The sequence below is a fragment of the Typopeltis vanoorti genome, chromosome 6, assembly GCF_054136105.1.
Source record: "Typopeltis vanoorti isolate ZY-2024b chromosome 6, IOZ_Tvanoo_1.0, whole genome shotgun sequence".
NCBI classification, from domain to species: domain Eukaryota; kingdom Metazoa; phylum Arthropoda; class Arachnida; order Uropygi; family Thelyphonidae; genus Typopeltis; species Typopeltis vanoorti.
This window is the reverse complement of record NC_143554.1, coordinates 89,823,133-89,842,664: the sequence shown is the minus strand read 5'-3', so window position 1 is coordinate 89,842,664 and position 19,532 is coordinate 89,823,133. Positions and strand designations below refer to the sequence as shown.

Genomic DNA, 19,532 nt, shown 5'->3' with positions numbered 1-19,532 from the left:
TTTGACCACAGATAAATTATGTAAAACTGTTTTAACAAATTTAAATGTCTCCAATGAGTAAAAATGGCATATTTCATTTTTTAAACAGATTTAAAATTCTTTTTATAAAACTAAAGTTATGTTTTGTAAATTTTCAAGAAATATAATTATGTTTTTGGAATTACTTTTATAGATATTCCTCCTCCACCCCCAGGAATAGAAGAGCTACTTAAATCAGAGATGGAACTTGATAGAGAACAGCGTCAACATCTTGAAAGAAGATACACAATTTCTCTACCATTCCCAGAACTTAATTATAATTATCCAGATGCTTCTAATTCTGGAGAAACAATGTATACCTATAAAAATGCAGATACTGAAGCAGGTTTGTTAATCATTTAAATGTGTTATTTTTTTTTTTAAGTCTACTTCTGAAGATAATGCTTTTTGTCCCTTCTCTTCCCAAAAAATAGTATACTTTCTTGTTAAAGATTCCAAGCTATTTTAAACCTGGATTTACTCCATTTCCCAAGTAAGCAAACAGACAAACAAGTCAAGTTTGCACCTGCAAGTGTTGCAAGTCTAGCTGATCCTACAGGTAGTGCAAGACCAAGGCAACTCATGGTAAAAGTAGAATAAGCTCTGATCACTAATCTTAATATTTATCCTTAATGCAAAGCACATCTCCTAGAGGAGATGTATGATGTTTTGTATTAAAGGCAAGGGGACCACTACCCAGACCGGTTTCGACCTTTATTGAGGTCTCATCGGTGGGAGCCAGGAGTTGCCTTGGTCTTGCACTACCTGTAGGATCAGCTAGACTTGCAGGTGCAAACTTGACTTGGTTGTCTGTTTGCTTACTTGGGAAATGGAGTAAAACCAGGTTTAAAATAGCTTGGAATCTTTAACATTTATTATGCCCAAGGTAAAATACTTTCTACATTTATATCTCCTCCTGAGATTTTTATTTAATAAGGTTAAAACACCTTATGGTAACTTGTTCCGGTAAAATACTTATAAGCTCTGTATTATTAAAATCTTGGTATTTCTAGCCTTGCTCCCACTGATGAGACCTTAATAAAGGTCGAAACCGGTCTGGGTAGTAGCCCCTTTGTCTTTAATACAAAACATCATATATCTCCTCTAGGAGATGTGCTTTGCATTAAGGGTAAATATTAAGATTAGTGATCAGAGCTTATTCTACTTTTACCATGAGTTACCTTGGTCTTGCACTACCTGTAGGATCAGCTAGACTTGCAACACTTGCAGGTGCAAACTTGACTTGTTTGTCTGTTTGCTTACTTGGGAAATGGAGTAAAACCAGGTTTAAAATAGCTTGGAATCTTTAACATTTATTATACCCAAGGTAAAATACTTTCTACATTTATATCTTCTCCTGAGATTTTTATTTAATAAGGTTAAAACACCTTATGGTAACTTGTTCCGGTAAAATACTTATAAGCTCTGTATTACTAAAATCTTGGTATTTCTAGCCTGGCTCCCACTGATGAGACCTTAATAAAGGTCGAAACCGGTCTGGGTAGTGGCCCCTTTGTCTTTAATACAAAACATCATATATCTCCTCTAGGAGATGTGCTTTGCATTAAGGGTAAATATGAGATTAGTGATCAGAGCTTATTCTACTTTTACCATGAGTTACCTTGGTCTTGCACTACCTGTAGGATCAGCTAGACTTGCAACACTTGCAGGTGCAAACTTGACTTGTTTGTCTGTTTGCTTACTTGGGAAATGGAGTAAAACCAGGTTTAAAATAGCTTGGAATCATTAACATTTATTATACCCAAGGTAAAATACTTTCTACAAAAAGTATACTTTCTTTTTGAAACCTTCTTCTCCAACCACTCCTTTTGTAAGCTATTTGATGCTGAATATAATTAATAGTATGCATTGTTGAGCAAAGCAACTAAAGATTATTCATATACAGTCTACTCACTGTAGGAAACATTGGTTTCTGTAACATCAATGTGATTCTAACAGAAATTCAATTGTAGCATTCCATGCAATGAGTCTTTGGTCCTTACAGGGACCAAGGAAATAACTTTATTCTTTAGCAGATTCTTTCTTTGGTCCCTACAGACTCAGACTTGATTGTAACTTCCATCCAAACTTTCAGGCGGCAATATTTGCTCATGCCATAGCAACAGCATCATCATATAACCAATTGTATGGCTATGGTTCAGGGACATAAAAAGTATGATGCAATACATTACCTCATACACAACAATATTTAAATGCCAAAGTTATCATGCAGTTGTGTTAACTTGCTATTAAAAAGTATTATTGTGGTTATTGCTAATGATGATTACTTATCAGAGGAATGGTTTTTTTTTTTTTGGTTTTTTTTTGAACATTAGTTTTATGCAGCATTATTTTCATAGTATCAAGGGGTAGTTCCAAAATAAATAATAATGTTTATGAAAAACAAATAAGTCAATAACAATACATTGTGCATTGTTTTCACAAAATCATAATGTTGATCAGTAACATCCATCTATGCAGTTTGCTAATGATTTTATGAAAATACGATTTTCTTCAGTGAAAAGTATATACCAAGGTGCAGTAGGATGGAATGAAGTACATATGTGCATGTGCGCACACACACACACACACACACACACACACACACACACACACACACACACACACACACACACACACACACACAGTTCTTTGATAACCGCATTGTTCATAGATGTTGACACCCAAGGATGCCAGATTTCTTTTCTTTTTTTTTTTTCTTTTTTTTTTTTTGATGCATTCAGGAGTAGAGGATACAAAAAAACAGTAACTTGCATACTCTGGATGAGCATAGAACATTAAGAAGAATATTGAGGAGTATTTGTATGATTGCCCATTCATATATCCTTTTATCAAACTTTGCCTTAAAGCAGCATAGCTTATTTTTAATTATCTGCTCTGTCAGTGCATTCTATTTTTCCACCAAAGTCATAAAAAAAAGATTTTTTTTTTTTTTTATAATTTTATTGACAATGTAAAGCTCTTTGCAAAAACAAGATAGACATTTTCTAGCAGATTTTCAGCACCAGACTTTTAGCAATGCATTCTTTGTAGATAATCCAGTGATTTATCAAATTAATTGAATCACTTAATAATCAGTTAGCTGACTAATTGAATAATTCTGTAGTTGCCAGTTATCTTCAAGTAATAATAAAATATTTTACAAAATGTATTACGTTACAGTTAAATTGCTGACTCACTCAACCTACTACTTGCATTCATCTTTAACTCGATCTACTCTTCTGTGGAACAGCCTTTCTCACAAAGTATTTCTCAAATACAATTGCCAGCTCTTCAAGAATATATCAACAGATTACTTTTCTCTTGATACCTGCCCACACAACTACATTGATTTGCCATAGACTTTGCAGCTTCATGTGTAGAAGTGACATGCATAAATTTAAACTGATTAATATATATTTGCTTCTATGTATTGCAGTTTAATTAGATAACTATACAGTTGCCAGTTATCTCCAAGTAACAATGAAATATTTTACAAACATATTCAGTTACGGTTTTTGATTTGTGTTTTTTTAGGTAAAGAAATTCAAGAACCAGCTGGAAAATCTGAGCTGAAATTAGAAAAACATGATTATGAAGAGAAGGATTATTTCTGTGATAAGGTGATATGATTATGTATTTAGAATGAAAGATAAATGCACAAAATTTACGTGAAATTAAATTACGGTTGTGAGATTTATTAATAGAATAATTTGAAAGTATTATATAACTCATGGAAAATATAGCTTTGATATTTTCTTAAAATATCAAAAACCTTTTTTAAATTGATTGCTTTAAGAAATTGATGCATTAAAATTTGTTTTAGCTTTTTTTTTTTTTTATGTGTGTTCATTTTCAGGAACACCAGTTTTTAGAGGGAAAGGGTCATAACTTCGGAGGAGATGAGCTTGGAACAGATTGTGACTATAATGATGTTTCTACACTACAAGAAATAGAACTGAGAGGTAAAATTAATCATCATTATTAAATTTATTTTAAAGTTCACAAGTATTTTCAAATTGTGGAGTATTGGTCTTTTCGTACAATGTAATCTGATTCAAGTATTTCGATTTAGAGAACCTTATGTTATTGTTATTTATTATTAAATGACTTCTGTGGAATCCTCTGATTGATTGTAAGAAATGAATGAATGAAATTGGAGTCTGAATATCCCTTGCCTTAAAACAATTTAGTTTTATTACTGCCACTACTGTCTGATAGTGTTTTGTTTTCTACCACCCACCAAGTAATAAAATGACTTCTAGTCCCCTTCTTCAATTTTATAATTTTAATGAAGTAATCTTTAACTGAAAGAGAATTTTAGTTTTGGAATAAAAAATATAAATATCCCTTCTCTTTTGCATGTAATATTGGCTTTATGAAGTGTAGTAGCCAGAATGTAAAAAAGCATTTGGTCTTCTGCTTCTGTTAACCGTTTTTGTAAAAGTGCAGTGCTAGCAGTACTTTTCTGAGTGTATTTGTTTGTGTATATACACTGTGGTAGCCAGCTCATTGCTCCAATTTTTAATGAAATTTTGTACACATTCATATCACTGGTAGGAAAAGGTGTATAGTTTTGGAGTGAAACTGGTACACAAAAAGTGCCAATTTGGATATACTTTTTGTCTAATAAATTTGAAAAATATATCAGATTTTTTTTTTCATAAAATTTGTTTACTATTCTGTCTTTCATCCTAAAGCTTTTGCAGAGGCCTTTGATAGATTGCAGTGCCAGTTTGTATTTAATGTATACAAATAATTGAATAAACAGTTAGTGCACTGGATAGGAAATGGACTCTCTGATAGGCATTACCAGGAAGTTATACAGTAAAACCTTGTTTTTACGTTCCCGCAATTTACGTTTTCCTGCCATATACGTCATTTTCCGTTGGTCCCGTTGTAAGGCCTATTCTTACGATATATTGTTTTCCCGCCATTAACAACTTGATGTGGACGTTATTTCCCATGATTTGCATTTTTTTCTCGGGTGGCAATACTGATTTTCAAATCGATTTCTGCGGAAATATGCGCATTTCTGTTCCCAGATGGCGTTGCTTTCGGCTGTAAGTTTCGTTTCCACCATCACAGTGATTTGCACGATTGAAACAGTAATGTAGTGATGAGCAATACCGTGATTTTTCAATCACATACGAATTGATATTGCAGAATTTCTGTTACGTAATTTAGAGTCTGAAATTTGCTTTCAAGTTGCGGTGGTGGATTATCCATGTTAGTAACATGGAGGAAAAAAAAAGAAAATGTATTTTGGTAGAAGAAAAGATGGCAATTCTGCGACGTGCAGATTGGCATGCCAGAACACGTGTGCATTTAGCAAAAGATCTTGGACTCTCCATGTTCACTTTGAACACGATAGTAGAAAACAGGTCACGCATTGAACTCAATGCAAAGCAATCTGGCGCTATGTCAAAAAAAAAAAAAAAAAACGAAAAGCAAAAACAATCAACAATTGAAGATTTTTTAAATAGATAAATGTAAGTAATTCTAAATTCATTTATTTTCAGTTATTAAATTTTGTAATCAAGTATGTAGACTCACATACTAGCAGCAAGTCATCTTTTAGCCTTTTTTTTTAATGTTTTTTTTTTACATTTCCTGCTATTTACACTTTTTTCCATCAGTCCCCTGAAAAGTGTAAAAAAGGGGTTTTACTGTATATAGGGGAAGCAGTAGAGGAAATTCCCTAGTGATATACTACAGAGTTAGGGAGAGGTTTAAATAGGAATGTGCAGTTGTTTACAAGGATGTGTGGGCAGCTGAATGTGAGAAACTTGGTTGTTTTGGATTTACTGCCAAAGCAACTAAGGCTAACTACAATGAACTGTGACAATGATGGGAGGACACTGATATGTAGACATAAAGAGGTTTAGTTCTATGGTACATGGCTTTCATCAAGCCACATTTGTGTGTATAAATTTGGCCACCTGGTTTTTAGAAGAAATGAAGAGATTTTAGTAAAGCTCCAGAGAAGTGAAAAGGCAGTATCATGTCTCTGGAATGTCAGATATTAGGATAGATATGTCATATATTAGGAAGTACCATTTGCAGATCTGATATATATATAGAGAGAGAGGAGGAGAGGTGGAATGATTGAGACATACAAGTTGATGAAGGAAGTATACCAGATTACTGGAAGAGATATTTTATATAGTGGAGAGAGAGAGAGAACAAGGGGCAATCTCTGATAGTTGTATATGGAAGGTATCAACAAGGTGGTGAAAAGTAGTTATTTGCTTTGTGAGTGAAAAGAGTTATAACATCGTGAGCCCTTATACAATGGGTGAGATCTGGGAGTGAGTACCTTCTATTCCATTCGGAGAATTAAATTGTCTGCTACACTTTAGCATTTGTAATTAATACTTTTTTTTTTTTTAATTTCTTTCACTATATATGTTCGATGGAATTATCTTAGGTATGCATGTTTGTGAAGCTGTACAGTTCCTGCATCTGTTGAAATATCTTTTTTACTTATTTTTTATTTCTTGGAATTCAGCTGTAGCATAGCTTATAACAAATTTAGTGCCATGCTATAACTGGCATATAATATTGTACTTATCTTATGTCATATGTAATAATATTCTCTCGGTGATTTATGCTTTTCAACTTATAATTTTATTCAATAAGTCTTTCAGTGTAAACAAGTGCACACAGGATGCCCACTAATTTTGTGGGCACACTTGTTTCCTATACATTTTCACAGTTACATAATAGCAACTGCTTACAGTATGGTTTAATTTTTTCCTTATGGAAATATCTTTCCATACATTCAGAGAACATTCTTTTCTCACATGATATGATGTGGTTACTTTTCTGTTCTGTCACTATTAATTCTTAATTAAATGGTATAATAACATAATTGTTTATTATACTGTAATAATAGTATAGTATACTGTGCCAAAATCTCTCATTTTGATCTTCTTCTTTTTTTTTTTTTTATTATTATTTCGCTGAAATCTTTTTTACCAGATTTTATCGAATTCACACATTGTTTCTTTTACTCTCCCAATGCTGTTAATCATTTGGAACTTTGTAATTTTCCTTCTTTAAATTGCTATAATTAGAAGACTTCTATAACTTCTAAGGTTAACAAGGGTGTTAGAGCTAGATTTTTTATTTGGAGAGTGGTAAATGAGTGGAATAAGCTGCCAGAGTCTGTTGTGGGTGCCATGACTATAAATGAGTTCAAGGTGGAGTATGATAGATATTGTATGAATGTTGAATAGTTGTTCTTGACATGATGTTGGGCCTCCCTTGATGAGTCTGAGGACTCCTTGGAGCTGCCCATAATAATGATAATAATAATAATAACTTGAAGACTTCTGTGAGGAAAGGATATATGTGGAATTACAATTCTGGTGATGATGAGAAGTTTTATTCATCCATTTAACATGTGTTAAATGGATGAATGGGGGGGGGGATTAAGCATGAAATCTGGAAGTAGAATAAGGCACTTTTGGAAGCAGCACAAGATGACTAATGGTAATAATCAGTTGCATGAATAGTATAAGGAGCAGGCAAAGTGACTCAGTTGGTAAGGACATCAAAAATGCAGTACAAGCATAAATTAACAAATCGGGGCTATATTAATGATATTGGAATGGGTTTAACTGGTGATATACACTGTTTGCAGATGATGCAAAACTGAGGAGAGTGATGAGGAATCAAGCAGATGTTATGGCCTTACAGGAGGACGTGAATAGATTATATGAGTGGACAACAATATGGAACTGTCAGTTCAGTGTTGCAAAGTGTAAGGTTCTGAAATTTTGAAGGCAATATTCGGTGCAAGGTATACACTTAGTGGGAAAATCTTTTCGAGGAAACGAGGATAAGAGACAAGAATTTAAAGTGTAATAGGAACATTGTTTCCATACCAATAAGAATTCTTTCAGTGATACAATAAGTGCAAATGAATGCTTGAATCAAAACTGACAACACTAATCAAACCAAGGAAGTGAAGCATGGTGGTCACAAAACCCAGCATCCTGGATTTTGAACTTTGTCTTTAAAACCGTTTTGTGTTTTTTGTCTATTACTGTCACAAGTGTCTAGTTGACTTGTGATATCTTCACTGGTTTAATCACCTACTAATAGGACTCCAATAAGGTTCAAAATGCGTCTGAATGGAAACTGTCTTAAATGCTAAAATGCAAGGTAATTTTGCTTCTTATTTATGTATATTTTCTTCAATTATGGATACTTAGAGTAAATTGGAGAAAGATATCTCCTTTAGTTTAGAAAAAGCAACTTGGATATAATTTCTTGTTTACTGCACAAGAAATTATGAGGACTAAACACTTGTAATAATTGTGATCATTTATTCCTCGCTAAAATACAGTTTTAGTGGATCACTACTACATGTGCACAAAACCTGATTATTTCTCAATAAACAGATCAAGATTTTGAAGAAATTTAGATTTATGCATGTCTGTAGATGAAAAGGATAATTCACAATTATTCATTTGTAGTGCTCTGTACAGTTACTCAAATATTATAGTAAAGTGATCCAAGCACTGGCTCATTACTTATTTTATTTATTATTTAGTTATTTATGCAGACTTTTATAGCTGTATTGAATCATTCTTAGATTATTTTTGTAATTTGAAACATTTAGAAATGGAAGAAATGTCAAAAACCCAAGAATTATATGATTCTTCACTACCGGCCATAAAACAAAGCATTTCTTCATTGGGTGCTGCTCCAAAAGCAAAAATAATGGACAGTGACAAATGGATCAAACAAAGCAAAGTAAGTATACCGTAGGTCTTCACACTTTGTTTTGATGAAATTATCCTAAGTTAGAAGTCAACTGAAAACAGTATCCACTCAATAGAAATTTGATATTTAATATTTTTAAATGTTTTATTGACATCATTTTTATAATATGGAAAGGTGTTATTTATCAATTACAGTAACATAAGGTCATTTAAGCATTAAAATGCTAACAGGAGACTTTGTGTTTTATCTGAAAGCAGAAAGTTTGTAAAGGAATGTTGAGAATTGAGAATTCTGACAAGATATCAAATTTTCACCTTCCTGAAGTTCATCCTGTTAATAGGTATTCACCCAGATACTCATTCATTCTTCTTCTTTTTAGTGCTTTTATCCTGCAGATGCAGGGTCCACTATTATATATATTGCCACTTTAAACAACCTCAACCGGCCTGTTGCCAAGCCTGGCATTGGTGGGGGAAGGTGAATGTATTTTTTGTCTGTAGCAGTGTGTGTTCACAGGGCCGGTTTGTCTGTTCTTGGGGTACAAAAAACTCAAGTTTTAGTGAAAAAATCCCCTACCTCATATGGAGGTAGGGGATTGAGACCAGCTAACTCACCTTTAGTCAAAAGAGACCAGATAAAGGTTCTTCACATCTTGAACAAGAATTGAACCCAGGTCTTTCTGACCAAAGGACTTCATGTATACCAACTAGGCTACGGACTCTCCAGATACTCATTCATTATCTACTCTAAACATAAATTAATTACTATGCCATTACTAATGCCTTTTCCTCACAGTCAGATATGTTATGAATTTACATAGAGCTTACATACAATAAACAGAAAAGTCTTACTGTTTATGTTATTAGTGATAATTATATCTTCCACTAGTCCAAAACACAAAGAGTGTACTAGGACTCTGAAATAACAAGTGATGACGTTTAGTTTAGAGCTGAATAAAAATTGAAAAAAACGTCGACACTCCATGGTGAGCTCAAGAAGTTAAAGATTTGTATGAAATTAGATACAGAATTTTTTGGAAAGTAAATAAATCCGTGCTTTTAGATGCTATAGAGAACAATGCAGTAATGCTAAATTATATGTAAGCATAGCTAAATTACATCTATGGGAAGACTAAGAAAAATAAGAAAATAACTAATGGGGAAATTTTTGAAGGAGGTGGAAGAGATGAGAGATCTGGGAGTGATGGTGGATAGAGACTTGAAGTTTAGAGGTCACATTGCTAAAATTGTAAGAACATCCCAATAGATTATGATAATAATGAGGACATTGACATGCAGAAGCAAAGAGGTTATGGTTCCCTATCAAAGCTTTGATCAGGCCACATATGGAGTACTGTGTGCAGATTTGGTTGCCTGGTTTCAAGGGAGATGAGGATGTATTGAAGAGGATCCAGAAAAGGTTTACTAAGTCATTGTTAGGTATCTATGGAATGTCAAATATGAGGAGAGATTGAGGGAATGCAAATTTCAAAGCCTTGTGAATAGAAGGAGAGGAGATATGACTGAGACATATAAGTTGGTGAGGAATTGTTACCAGATTAATGTCGAGGAGATTTTTTATAGATCAGAGGGAGACAAGGGTAGAACAAGAGACCATCCCTAGAAGCTGTATAAGGAGGGTATGAGCAGGGAAGTGAGAGGCAGGTTCTTTGCATGGAGAACAATTGATGAGTAGAATGCATTGCTTGAGAATGTGGTGAGTGCAGAAACTGCAAATGGGCTTAAAGCACAGTTCGATGATCTTTTTTAATGAGAGAGAGTTTGGACCTCCCATGATGAGTCCTTTGACTTTGTGGAGGTCAGATGTTATTAATAATAGTAATAAAATGTTTTGGAGAGAACTAACTGAATGAAAAAAAAAAGAAGAACACTTAAAAATGAAGAAAAGTGCCATAAAAGGAATTAAAGATAATATCAAAGGTATATTAAAATTGAAGATAAAGTGTGTTGGATATGTGCAATATTTACTTGGAAGAATTATTAAATGACATCAGCAATCAAATAGTGGTGGAACCTATCCAGTAGTATGCATTCATAAGTGTACTATAGTTAGAAAAAAGCTACTAGCAATATGCAAAAAAGAAAGCTAAAAAGATGACATTCTGCTCCAAAAATGATTATATATCCTGCAATGTTTAAATACGAAGGTGTCAGAATGTTATAACTTTTTTGTTTATATTTTATGATTCAAAAATATTTGTTCTAAGATGATAATCTTAGAACAAATATTCTCAGAACAAACTTCATAATACACAGCTTCCATCTCCTTAGTTCAGAATGCAAAACTTTACATTGGAAAATATTGAATTGGTATCCATTCCCTTTTGCCTATAATGCCAGCCTACTGAAATTTTCCTGAAGGTATACAGCAGGGGTCGGTAACCTTTTCAGACTCATGGGTCAAATTCAACTTTTATTTTTAATAATTGGGCTGCAAGTGTTTAATTAAGCAAAAATAATAAGTGAAAAAAATATTTGAGTTATCACTTAAAAACAATGTAATATATATTATGCATCACAATATGTGTGTCTCTCTGCTTTTTTGGCAAGCATCGATAAAATTTTTGGATATTTTCTAACGAAAATGCATTCTTTAATGTGCGCCAAAATCTCGGATGAAGTCGCCTTTGTTATCCCCACTCGTGATGACTCACAAGGTTGACTTGCACCAAGTTGCATGGCGATATCAAGAAGTATAGGTATAAAATTATTTTTAATTTATTATTCATATTATAAAATGTATTATTTAAATAATTCAACATATGGGACACATGCCGTATAAGTATGGTCAACCTTTTATGGGCCACCAAAAATGCACGTTTGGGCCGCATGCGGGCCACCGGCTGCCGACCCCTGGTATACAGTATGAGAGTCATTTCTTACTACTTCTCCCAAGTTTACATCATCAGCAAACTGTATATTCTCCCTTCAAATCAGCCAGCCACAATATCATTTTGAATGAACATAAATTACACAGTATACCCAAGGATAGACCACTGTGGCATCGAATTGTCATTGTTATTTTTCTGAATTTTGCTTCTTCATACATTATTCTTTGATACCTATCAGACAGCTATCCTCTTATCTATGTCTTTAGTCTAGTAACCATCCTAAATTCATTGCAATTTATGCAATAAAACCTATCATTCAGTATTCAAAAAACTTTACAATTCATTCATTCATTCAAAAAAAAAATTTACAGAATCTAGCATGGTCAGCATTTAACATGAAATATTATAATATGGAGCAGAATGGTGTTTCAGATTAAAAGATGTATTACAAGAACAGAATTTTTTCAATTCATTTATCTATGATAATATAGCATGAGATAAAGGCATTAAAATCACAGTTTACGTGAGTAATGCAAACATTAAGGCAGATATTTCCTTTAATGAAGTAGTATCTTTTGATGTACTTATCTATGATACAATAATTAAGTTTGCACACACACAAAAATATGGAACATGCTTATATTTTATTTTGCTTTTCATTATTATTTTTCCCCACACCATATTTGCTATGATCTTATGATCTGTTGTTGTTGTCATGCTTTGGGCCTGTTGTGTGCACAGTATCTGTAATATAGTTGATCCACTACAGAAAACATTATTATAACAAACTACTCATAAGTCCTGTAAATACTATGCTGAAAGAGATTCATTGTAGCAAACTATCCCTTATAACTTACTGTTCCTTTTATCTCAATGAGTTTTTTTATGTTATTAACAAGATTTAAATTGTATTTAAATAAGAAATAGTTTAACTGATATTTTTGACTTATCATTTTGCATTCTTATCCTATTCCCTCTGGGTGTGGGGGTAGCTATATATATGCTACCATACTAGAGAGATGATTATGAGCAAGATGGTTTCCCATTGCCTTCCTTGCCATAAGTATATTTTATTACTGTAACCGCATGTGTGTACACAGGACAAGTTTGCCTGTTTTTGAGGGATGAAAAACTCAAGTTACTGGGAGAAAAACCCTCCACCTCCATATGAGACTGGTTATCTCACCTTTAGTTGAAATGACTAGATAAAGGTTTCTCACATCATAGACGGGAATCGAGCCCAGGTCTTTCCGACCAAAGGGCTTCCGGCTGAGCTATGGAGGCTCCATTTTGCATTAACCAAGTTTAAATATATGCAAAACATATTTGAGGAATGAATGAAATACATCTTTCATGTAACTGTTGGTGTATGGTAATATCATGTAATACATGCCCTTAAAATAGGAATAGCTTTCAAAATCAATACCTTTGAGTCTTGTTTTTGGAACCTCTTAAAGCCAATTTCTTTTTCTCTACGAAGTTTCATGTTTTTATATGCCCACTTCTGAATAATAGAACCACTTCTTCTTCAATAATAGAACCACCACACTTACTGTTTTGGCCCATCCTTATGTACAGTGGAAACTATTTTACTCTAATCCAACTCCTTTAGGACATTTCCAAGTTAAAGATTTACTTTAAAGAATCATGGGAATGGTACTACCAGCTTCTTTATGAAGGAACTAGTAGTAATACTGCCATTGAATTACAAGTTCCTTACAAAGAACTTGTAATTCAATTGTGTTTGATATAATTACTCAAAGATCAGATAACTATTAGTTTTTTATTAATGTCATCTTAAAAATTGAAGGAGGAGTTGAAATTGCAAATATCCTGAAAGCTTATTGCTCTTCAATAACAATAGCAGGTATTGATATTACTTAAAGTGAGACAATGTCACTAATTATCTTATATATTACTAGATTATTTATATATTACTGTTACTTAATGAAATATCTGTTGTAGGTTTCTGTAGTGAAGACATCCAGTCCATCATATCAGAGTAACTATAATGGATGGCAGTTCCAAGAATCACCACCAAAATCCAGGATATCTGAAAATGAGAGCAAATTCTTTCAACATACTTCAAGCAAACATTCTTTATCTCACTATAATCAACCAGATGTCACTGTGAGGACATGGGGAGATAGAAAAAATATATGCTTATCTCCACAAAACAAGGACTCATCTGCTGGCTCCGTTTTGGAACACAGACATGAACAGCTTGAGCAGTCTCCATTGCCTGATAATGAGTTTTGTCAAGAATCCGAAGACTCTCTGTTATGCAGCAATAATGTTCATTCTGACTCTATAAATGGCTCTTGTATAAAATCTGTTAGTCAGAGAAACAAATGTGCACACTGTGGAACTGAACTAGGTGAGGAAATAGCTTAACGTATTAATTTCTAATCATAATTTATGAATTTCATAGCGTAATTTGCACATCAAAAATATTTTTCATATACTCTTGAAAATAAATACTGAAATCTCTTTATATGTCCCCCCCCACCTACACACACACACACACACATCATATTCTACTGTGTACCATATGGGGGCATACAAATAACCTTCCATTTCTAAAGTGTAGAGCTGAAAGGCTTCAACTTGGCATAAAAGATATTATACCTCCAGCCATATTTTATAGCCAATGTATAGAAAAAAAACTAAAAAAGTTTAAAAATTTATTAGAGAGCCTATGAGAATATAATCATTAATACTGGGTTTGCATAGGTTTGCATTCTTTAAAGATACAAGCTCTGCAAAGGAGCTCGTATCCCAGAAAATTTTAAATTTCAAAACATTAGCTTCCAGGGCTGAGTGAATTTCATCCTCAGGACTTGCACTGCATCTGGAACAACAGGCTGTGTTTTCACTTTTTGAACAGAACAGTTATAGCAAAAAACAAAAAAAAAAGACACCCCTCTTCCCAACCAGACTACATATATATACGTCATATCATTACCCTACATTAAAGGTATAACAGCAAAACCATCAGAAAAAGTCTCCACTTTTCTCAGACAAATTAAGGACTATGGGATCCTCTCTCTCTCTTCCCCTCCTTCCCAGGTATCTATAGTATTCCCTGTCAATGTGGAATTTAATTCTTTGGACAGACAGAACAGCACCAGCACCCACCATGGTAAGAAGAAAAGAACTTAAAAAAATACATTCAGTATGGACAACAACAAAAAAACAAAAAGGAATTGCAACAAAACCACTTTATTAATTGGAAAAAAAGTGAAGCTGCTACACAGATCCTCATGTAAATCACAGAGACTGCTCCTAGAGATGGTATAATTCTACATAAGTTTTGGTACTCTACCCTAATCTGCCCATCAGCAATAATTGCAGAATATCATTGCAAAGAGCACCACTGTCACTTTCCATACATGTGACTGTCCTTGTTCTGAAGGTGGTTGCAATTTTAGTCTTAACTGAGTGTGTATCTTCAAAGTGCCTTTGACATTGCTAGCTTGAGCCTGGCAAAATGTCAGGTTAGAAGTACTTAATTTAGTATTAAATTAATTATTTCATTCATCTTTCTACATAGTTGCTTCCAGAATTTCAACATGAATCACTATAGCTATGGAAATCTGAATATTATTATTATGATGATGATGATTGGCTACTCCATGGAGTCCTTAGACATTAAGAGAGACCCTAAACATCATGCCAAGCACTATCCAACATTCATGCAGTATCTATTATACTCTACTTTGAACTCATTCACAGTCATGACACCCACAATAGACTCTGGCAATCTATTCCACTCATTCACTACTCTCCAAGCAAAAAATCTAGTCCTGACACTCCTGTTAACTACACTCTTGCTCAGTTTCCAAGGATGGCCCCTAGTTCACCCACCACCAGACTTGTTCTAAAATTTCTTCTGTGTTAATCTCATAAAAATCCTTCAGCAATTTGTATGTCTCAATCATATCACCTCTTTTCCTCCTGTCAATCAGTTTCTGTAGGCCACAAATCTTCAACCTGTCCTCATAAGGTTCATTCCATAGACCTGATACCATCTTGGTTACTTGCCTCTGGATCCTCTCACCACCTCCTCATCCCCAAGAAACCCAGGTGATCAGATCTGTGTGCAATTTTGTTTGTTTCTGTTTGTTCTGTTTTTGTTTGTTTCTGCTCATCAGGGTATTCTTCAGTGACCAAGTAATCTGATGAGCTGCTTTAACCACTTTTTTGCAGTATTTCCACTAAACTTCAACTCTCCCTATCTACTAACATCCCCAAATCTCTAGCTTCATCAATTTCCTGGAGTACAGTTCCATCAATATAGTACACAGCTGGTAATTTTTTCACCCCAAATACCTTACACTTTGTCACATTAAACTGATACTATTCTCCTTTGCCCAAACTGCCAGTCTATCCAATCATCCTGCAAAATTTTACCATCCTCCATATTAACTATTGTTCTATCCAATTTTGCATCATCAGCAAACAACTGAATAGTTCCTCTCAGATCCTTTCATATATTGTTAATGAACAAATTAAATAGCAGTGACCCAAGAACAGAGCCTGTGATATGCCACTAGTCACAGGCCTTCTACTGGACCCTGAACAAACTACCCTCTGATATCTCTCCATTAATTATATGTATATATATATATATATATCCATCCCCATGTGCTGCAATTTACTGATTAGAATTCCATGTGGTATCCTGTCAAAAGCTTTTGCAAAATCTTGTATTTTGTATTAATTTTGTATTATAAAACATGAGCAATTACTGAGGCATGACCTACCCTCCACAAAACCCATGTTGCCCCCCCCCCCCCATAGTATCCCATTTTTGTATATCCATTCCTGTTTATTGCTCTTGACCAACCTCTCTCTCTAGTACCTGGGCTATAACTCCTGATATGCTGATCAGTCAGTAATTTGCTACCTCAGTCTTGGAGCCTCCTTTATACAATGGAACTATTTTCCCCTCTTTCCATCCCCAGAGCCAAGACTTAGAATAAACAATGTGGTCAAAGACACTGCCAACCCTACCACCTTCTTGTAAAACTCGAGTTAGTATACATCTTATCCCATAGCTGTATTCACATCAAGGTTCTGTAATATGCTTTGCACCTCCAGTTCATTTACCTGAGTTTCCACATAAGTCTTTGCTTCTCTTGTTACTGCAATGTCTTCACCTGGATGATATACTCTTGCAAAGTGTTCACTTAGTAATTGCACTATTTTTGATTGATTCAGTTACTTCCCTACCATTGGCATTCATTAAAACCATTCTTCCTTTTACTTGCAACATACCAAAAGAACTCTTTGGGATTACCTTTGACCTTCACTGCCAATTTTGTTTCATACTCTACTTTTGCCTTTCTTACCACACTGGCCTTTCGGGCCCATGCTTTGTACTGCTCATGTGCCTGCTTGTCTTTTTCTCCTTGAATTCCCTCCACAATTTTTTTTTTTTTTTTTTTTTTTTTTTGTAGCTCCAGCTTAATGATAGTATTCATTAATGTAATTCTGTAATTCCCACTTGATTTATTCTCCTGACTCTAGGTATGCAGTCTGCTATTACTTCCCTCAAACACTCCTTTATCATTTCCCATGCACTATCAACATCCACACCCAGCCTTCGCAGTTTCACATGCCATGGCACTGATCCAAGCAATCTCTTAAGGCTGTCATTTACCTTGTCATTCCACTATATTCCCCCTATAACTGAAAATTCTACACATTTAGCCACCCAGCTCAAGACCATACAATCATGCTCACTATATGGAAATATAACTTTTTTAATAATTTATGAATAACTTATTGCATTCTCCTTCTTGTTATTGTGATAACATGTTTTATCACAATATCACAAGAGATTTTGCTTATCTCATCATTTATTCATTTACTGTATGTTTTGATAGATGTAAACTTGATATCTACATTATCTTGTAGACAGAATTTATAGAACATTTTGCCACTAAATTTTAACAATTTTCTTGAAGTCTACCTTCATAGTAATAGATGAACTTAAATGACTGTTCAGCTTCAAGAATGCCAATAACAGTGTTAAGAGGATTGTGAATTACATGATAAAAAGTAATATGCAGTCTCTTTTTGTTTTTTATTTTTTCATGTCTGTTTTGAGCAAATGTGACTGTAACATCCAGTGCTGCGAAATCTATATAAAATTCCTTTCCTGATATTAAGATGTAGATGATATATGCACCGAGATCACTTAAAGGTCAGAACCAGATAATTGAAGGAGACTTCAATATGTGAGGATTGCAGAGAAACAGCTAGGTGTTCTGACCCATGTCTAATTCTTAGCTTCATGTGGTATACCTTGCCATTAGGTATCCATCTGGAATACCGAATCTATTCTCCTGACTCTAGGTATGCAATCTGCTATTAGACATAACTGTAAAACAGGACTTACCCTTTACAAATCCATTCTGACCATCATAAAGAATGCTATGTCCATCAATCAAATCCTGTATTCTATTCCTAACCAATGTCTTCAACTAGACTAGAATATTAAAACCTGAACAGATATAAAGGGATAATAAACTGGCAACAAGGAAGTAGTGGCATATAAATAGTTATTAGAAAGTTATTTTTCAATTCTTTGAAAGAAAAAAAAAAACTGGGGAGTTCTTTTGCTTGGTTGAACAGCAGGAAAGAGTGATGACAAGAGGCCATCCCTGGAAGTTACAAAAGGAAACTGTGAGCAAGAGGGTGAGGAGTGGTTTCTTTGCATGGAGGGTGGTTGTACCATGGAATGCATTGCCTGATGGAATGGTGAGAGTGAGAACGGTCAATGAGTTTAAGGAGTGGTATGATAAAGTTTGTGTTTCTTAGGAAGGACCTCTCACGACGAGTCTTTTGATTCCATGGAGGCCTGAATAATAATAATAATAAATAATAATTAAACTAGACTAGAATATTACAATACTATAACAGAATACAACTAAACTGGAATATTACTAGACTTCAACACAATCCCTCTCTCTCTCTCTCTCTCTAGGAGCTTACTGAATAAACTGGACAGATATAAAGGGATAATAAACTGGCAACAAGGAAGTAGTAGCATATAAATGGTTATTAGAAAGTTATTTTTCAATTCTTTGAAAGAAAAAAAATCAAGGTGGGTAACTAGTGGAGTACCACAGAACTTTGTCCTGGGAGAGCCTTGAAAAATACCCATTTCTCTCTCTCTCTTTTTTTTTTTTAAATGAATTACATCCACAAAAGACTACAAGCCTATCATACACTTTTTAGTACTTTGAGTAAGCATGGGTATGAGTAGTTGAATAGTATAAACTCAGCCTGGTTGAGTTGATAGCATTATCAATGATGAAAAATTTGCTGAATGAGAATCTATGATAATGGTGCAGTTATTATCATATGCTGTGGGCATGTGATACTACTGAACTAATTGTGGCATAGATGTTTGCAAATGTCTTTAAGTAGTAGACAGCTGTTAAATAAAATTTAATAGCTGCATTTGTTAAGATTAAAGAATCCTCTACAATGGCCAATACAGTACAATAAAATCAAATTCCTAAATCAACTTTGGTCAGCCTACATAAAAGACCTAATAAAAAAGCACCTCCTTAGCACAATTGGAAGAACAACAAAGACCTAAGTTCAATTCTCATTGTGATGAGAGGAATCTTTATATGTGCTTTTTTCAAATGAAGGAGAGTTAGCTGATCTCATACAGAGGTAGCAGGGTTTTTTCTCCCAGAAACTCAGATTTTTCATTCTGCATATGGACAAATCAGTCATGAGAACACACACACACATCTCACAGACAAAAAATACTGTTGTTGGTGGTGATGGGTGGTAGATGGTGTTGATGGTAGTAGTGTCATTATGTGTAGTTGGAAAATTAAATAAAGAGATGGCAAGATGTATGTAGTAGAGTAGAGTGCCCTCCCATGATGAGCCCTTGTAG

At 34.1% G+C, this 19,532-nt stretch overlaps 1 protein-coding gene across 2 annotated transcripts in view; it reads left to right on the top strand.

Annotated features, from left to right (window-relative positions):
• Window positions 1-19,532, top strand: part of LOC150105689 (uncharacterized) — a 61,661-nt gene that overhangs the window by 21,485 nt on the left and 20,644 nt on the right. For both annotated transcript variants that reach the window (XM_090394300.1, XM_090394299.1), the window contains exons 4-8: window positions 173-364; window positions 3,556-3,641; window positions 3,878-3,983; window positions 8,651-8,784; window positions 13,571-13,982. In XM_090394300.1, coding sequence (XP_090250426.1) covers window positions 173-364; window positions 3,556-3,641; window positions 3,878-3,983; window positions 8,651-8,784; window positions 13,571-13,982 — 930 coding nt within the window. The remainder of the gene's footprint in view (window positions 1-172; window positions 365-3,555; window positions 3,642-3,877; window positions 3,984-8,650; window positions 8,785-13,570; window positions 13,983-19,532) is intronic.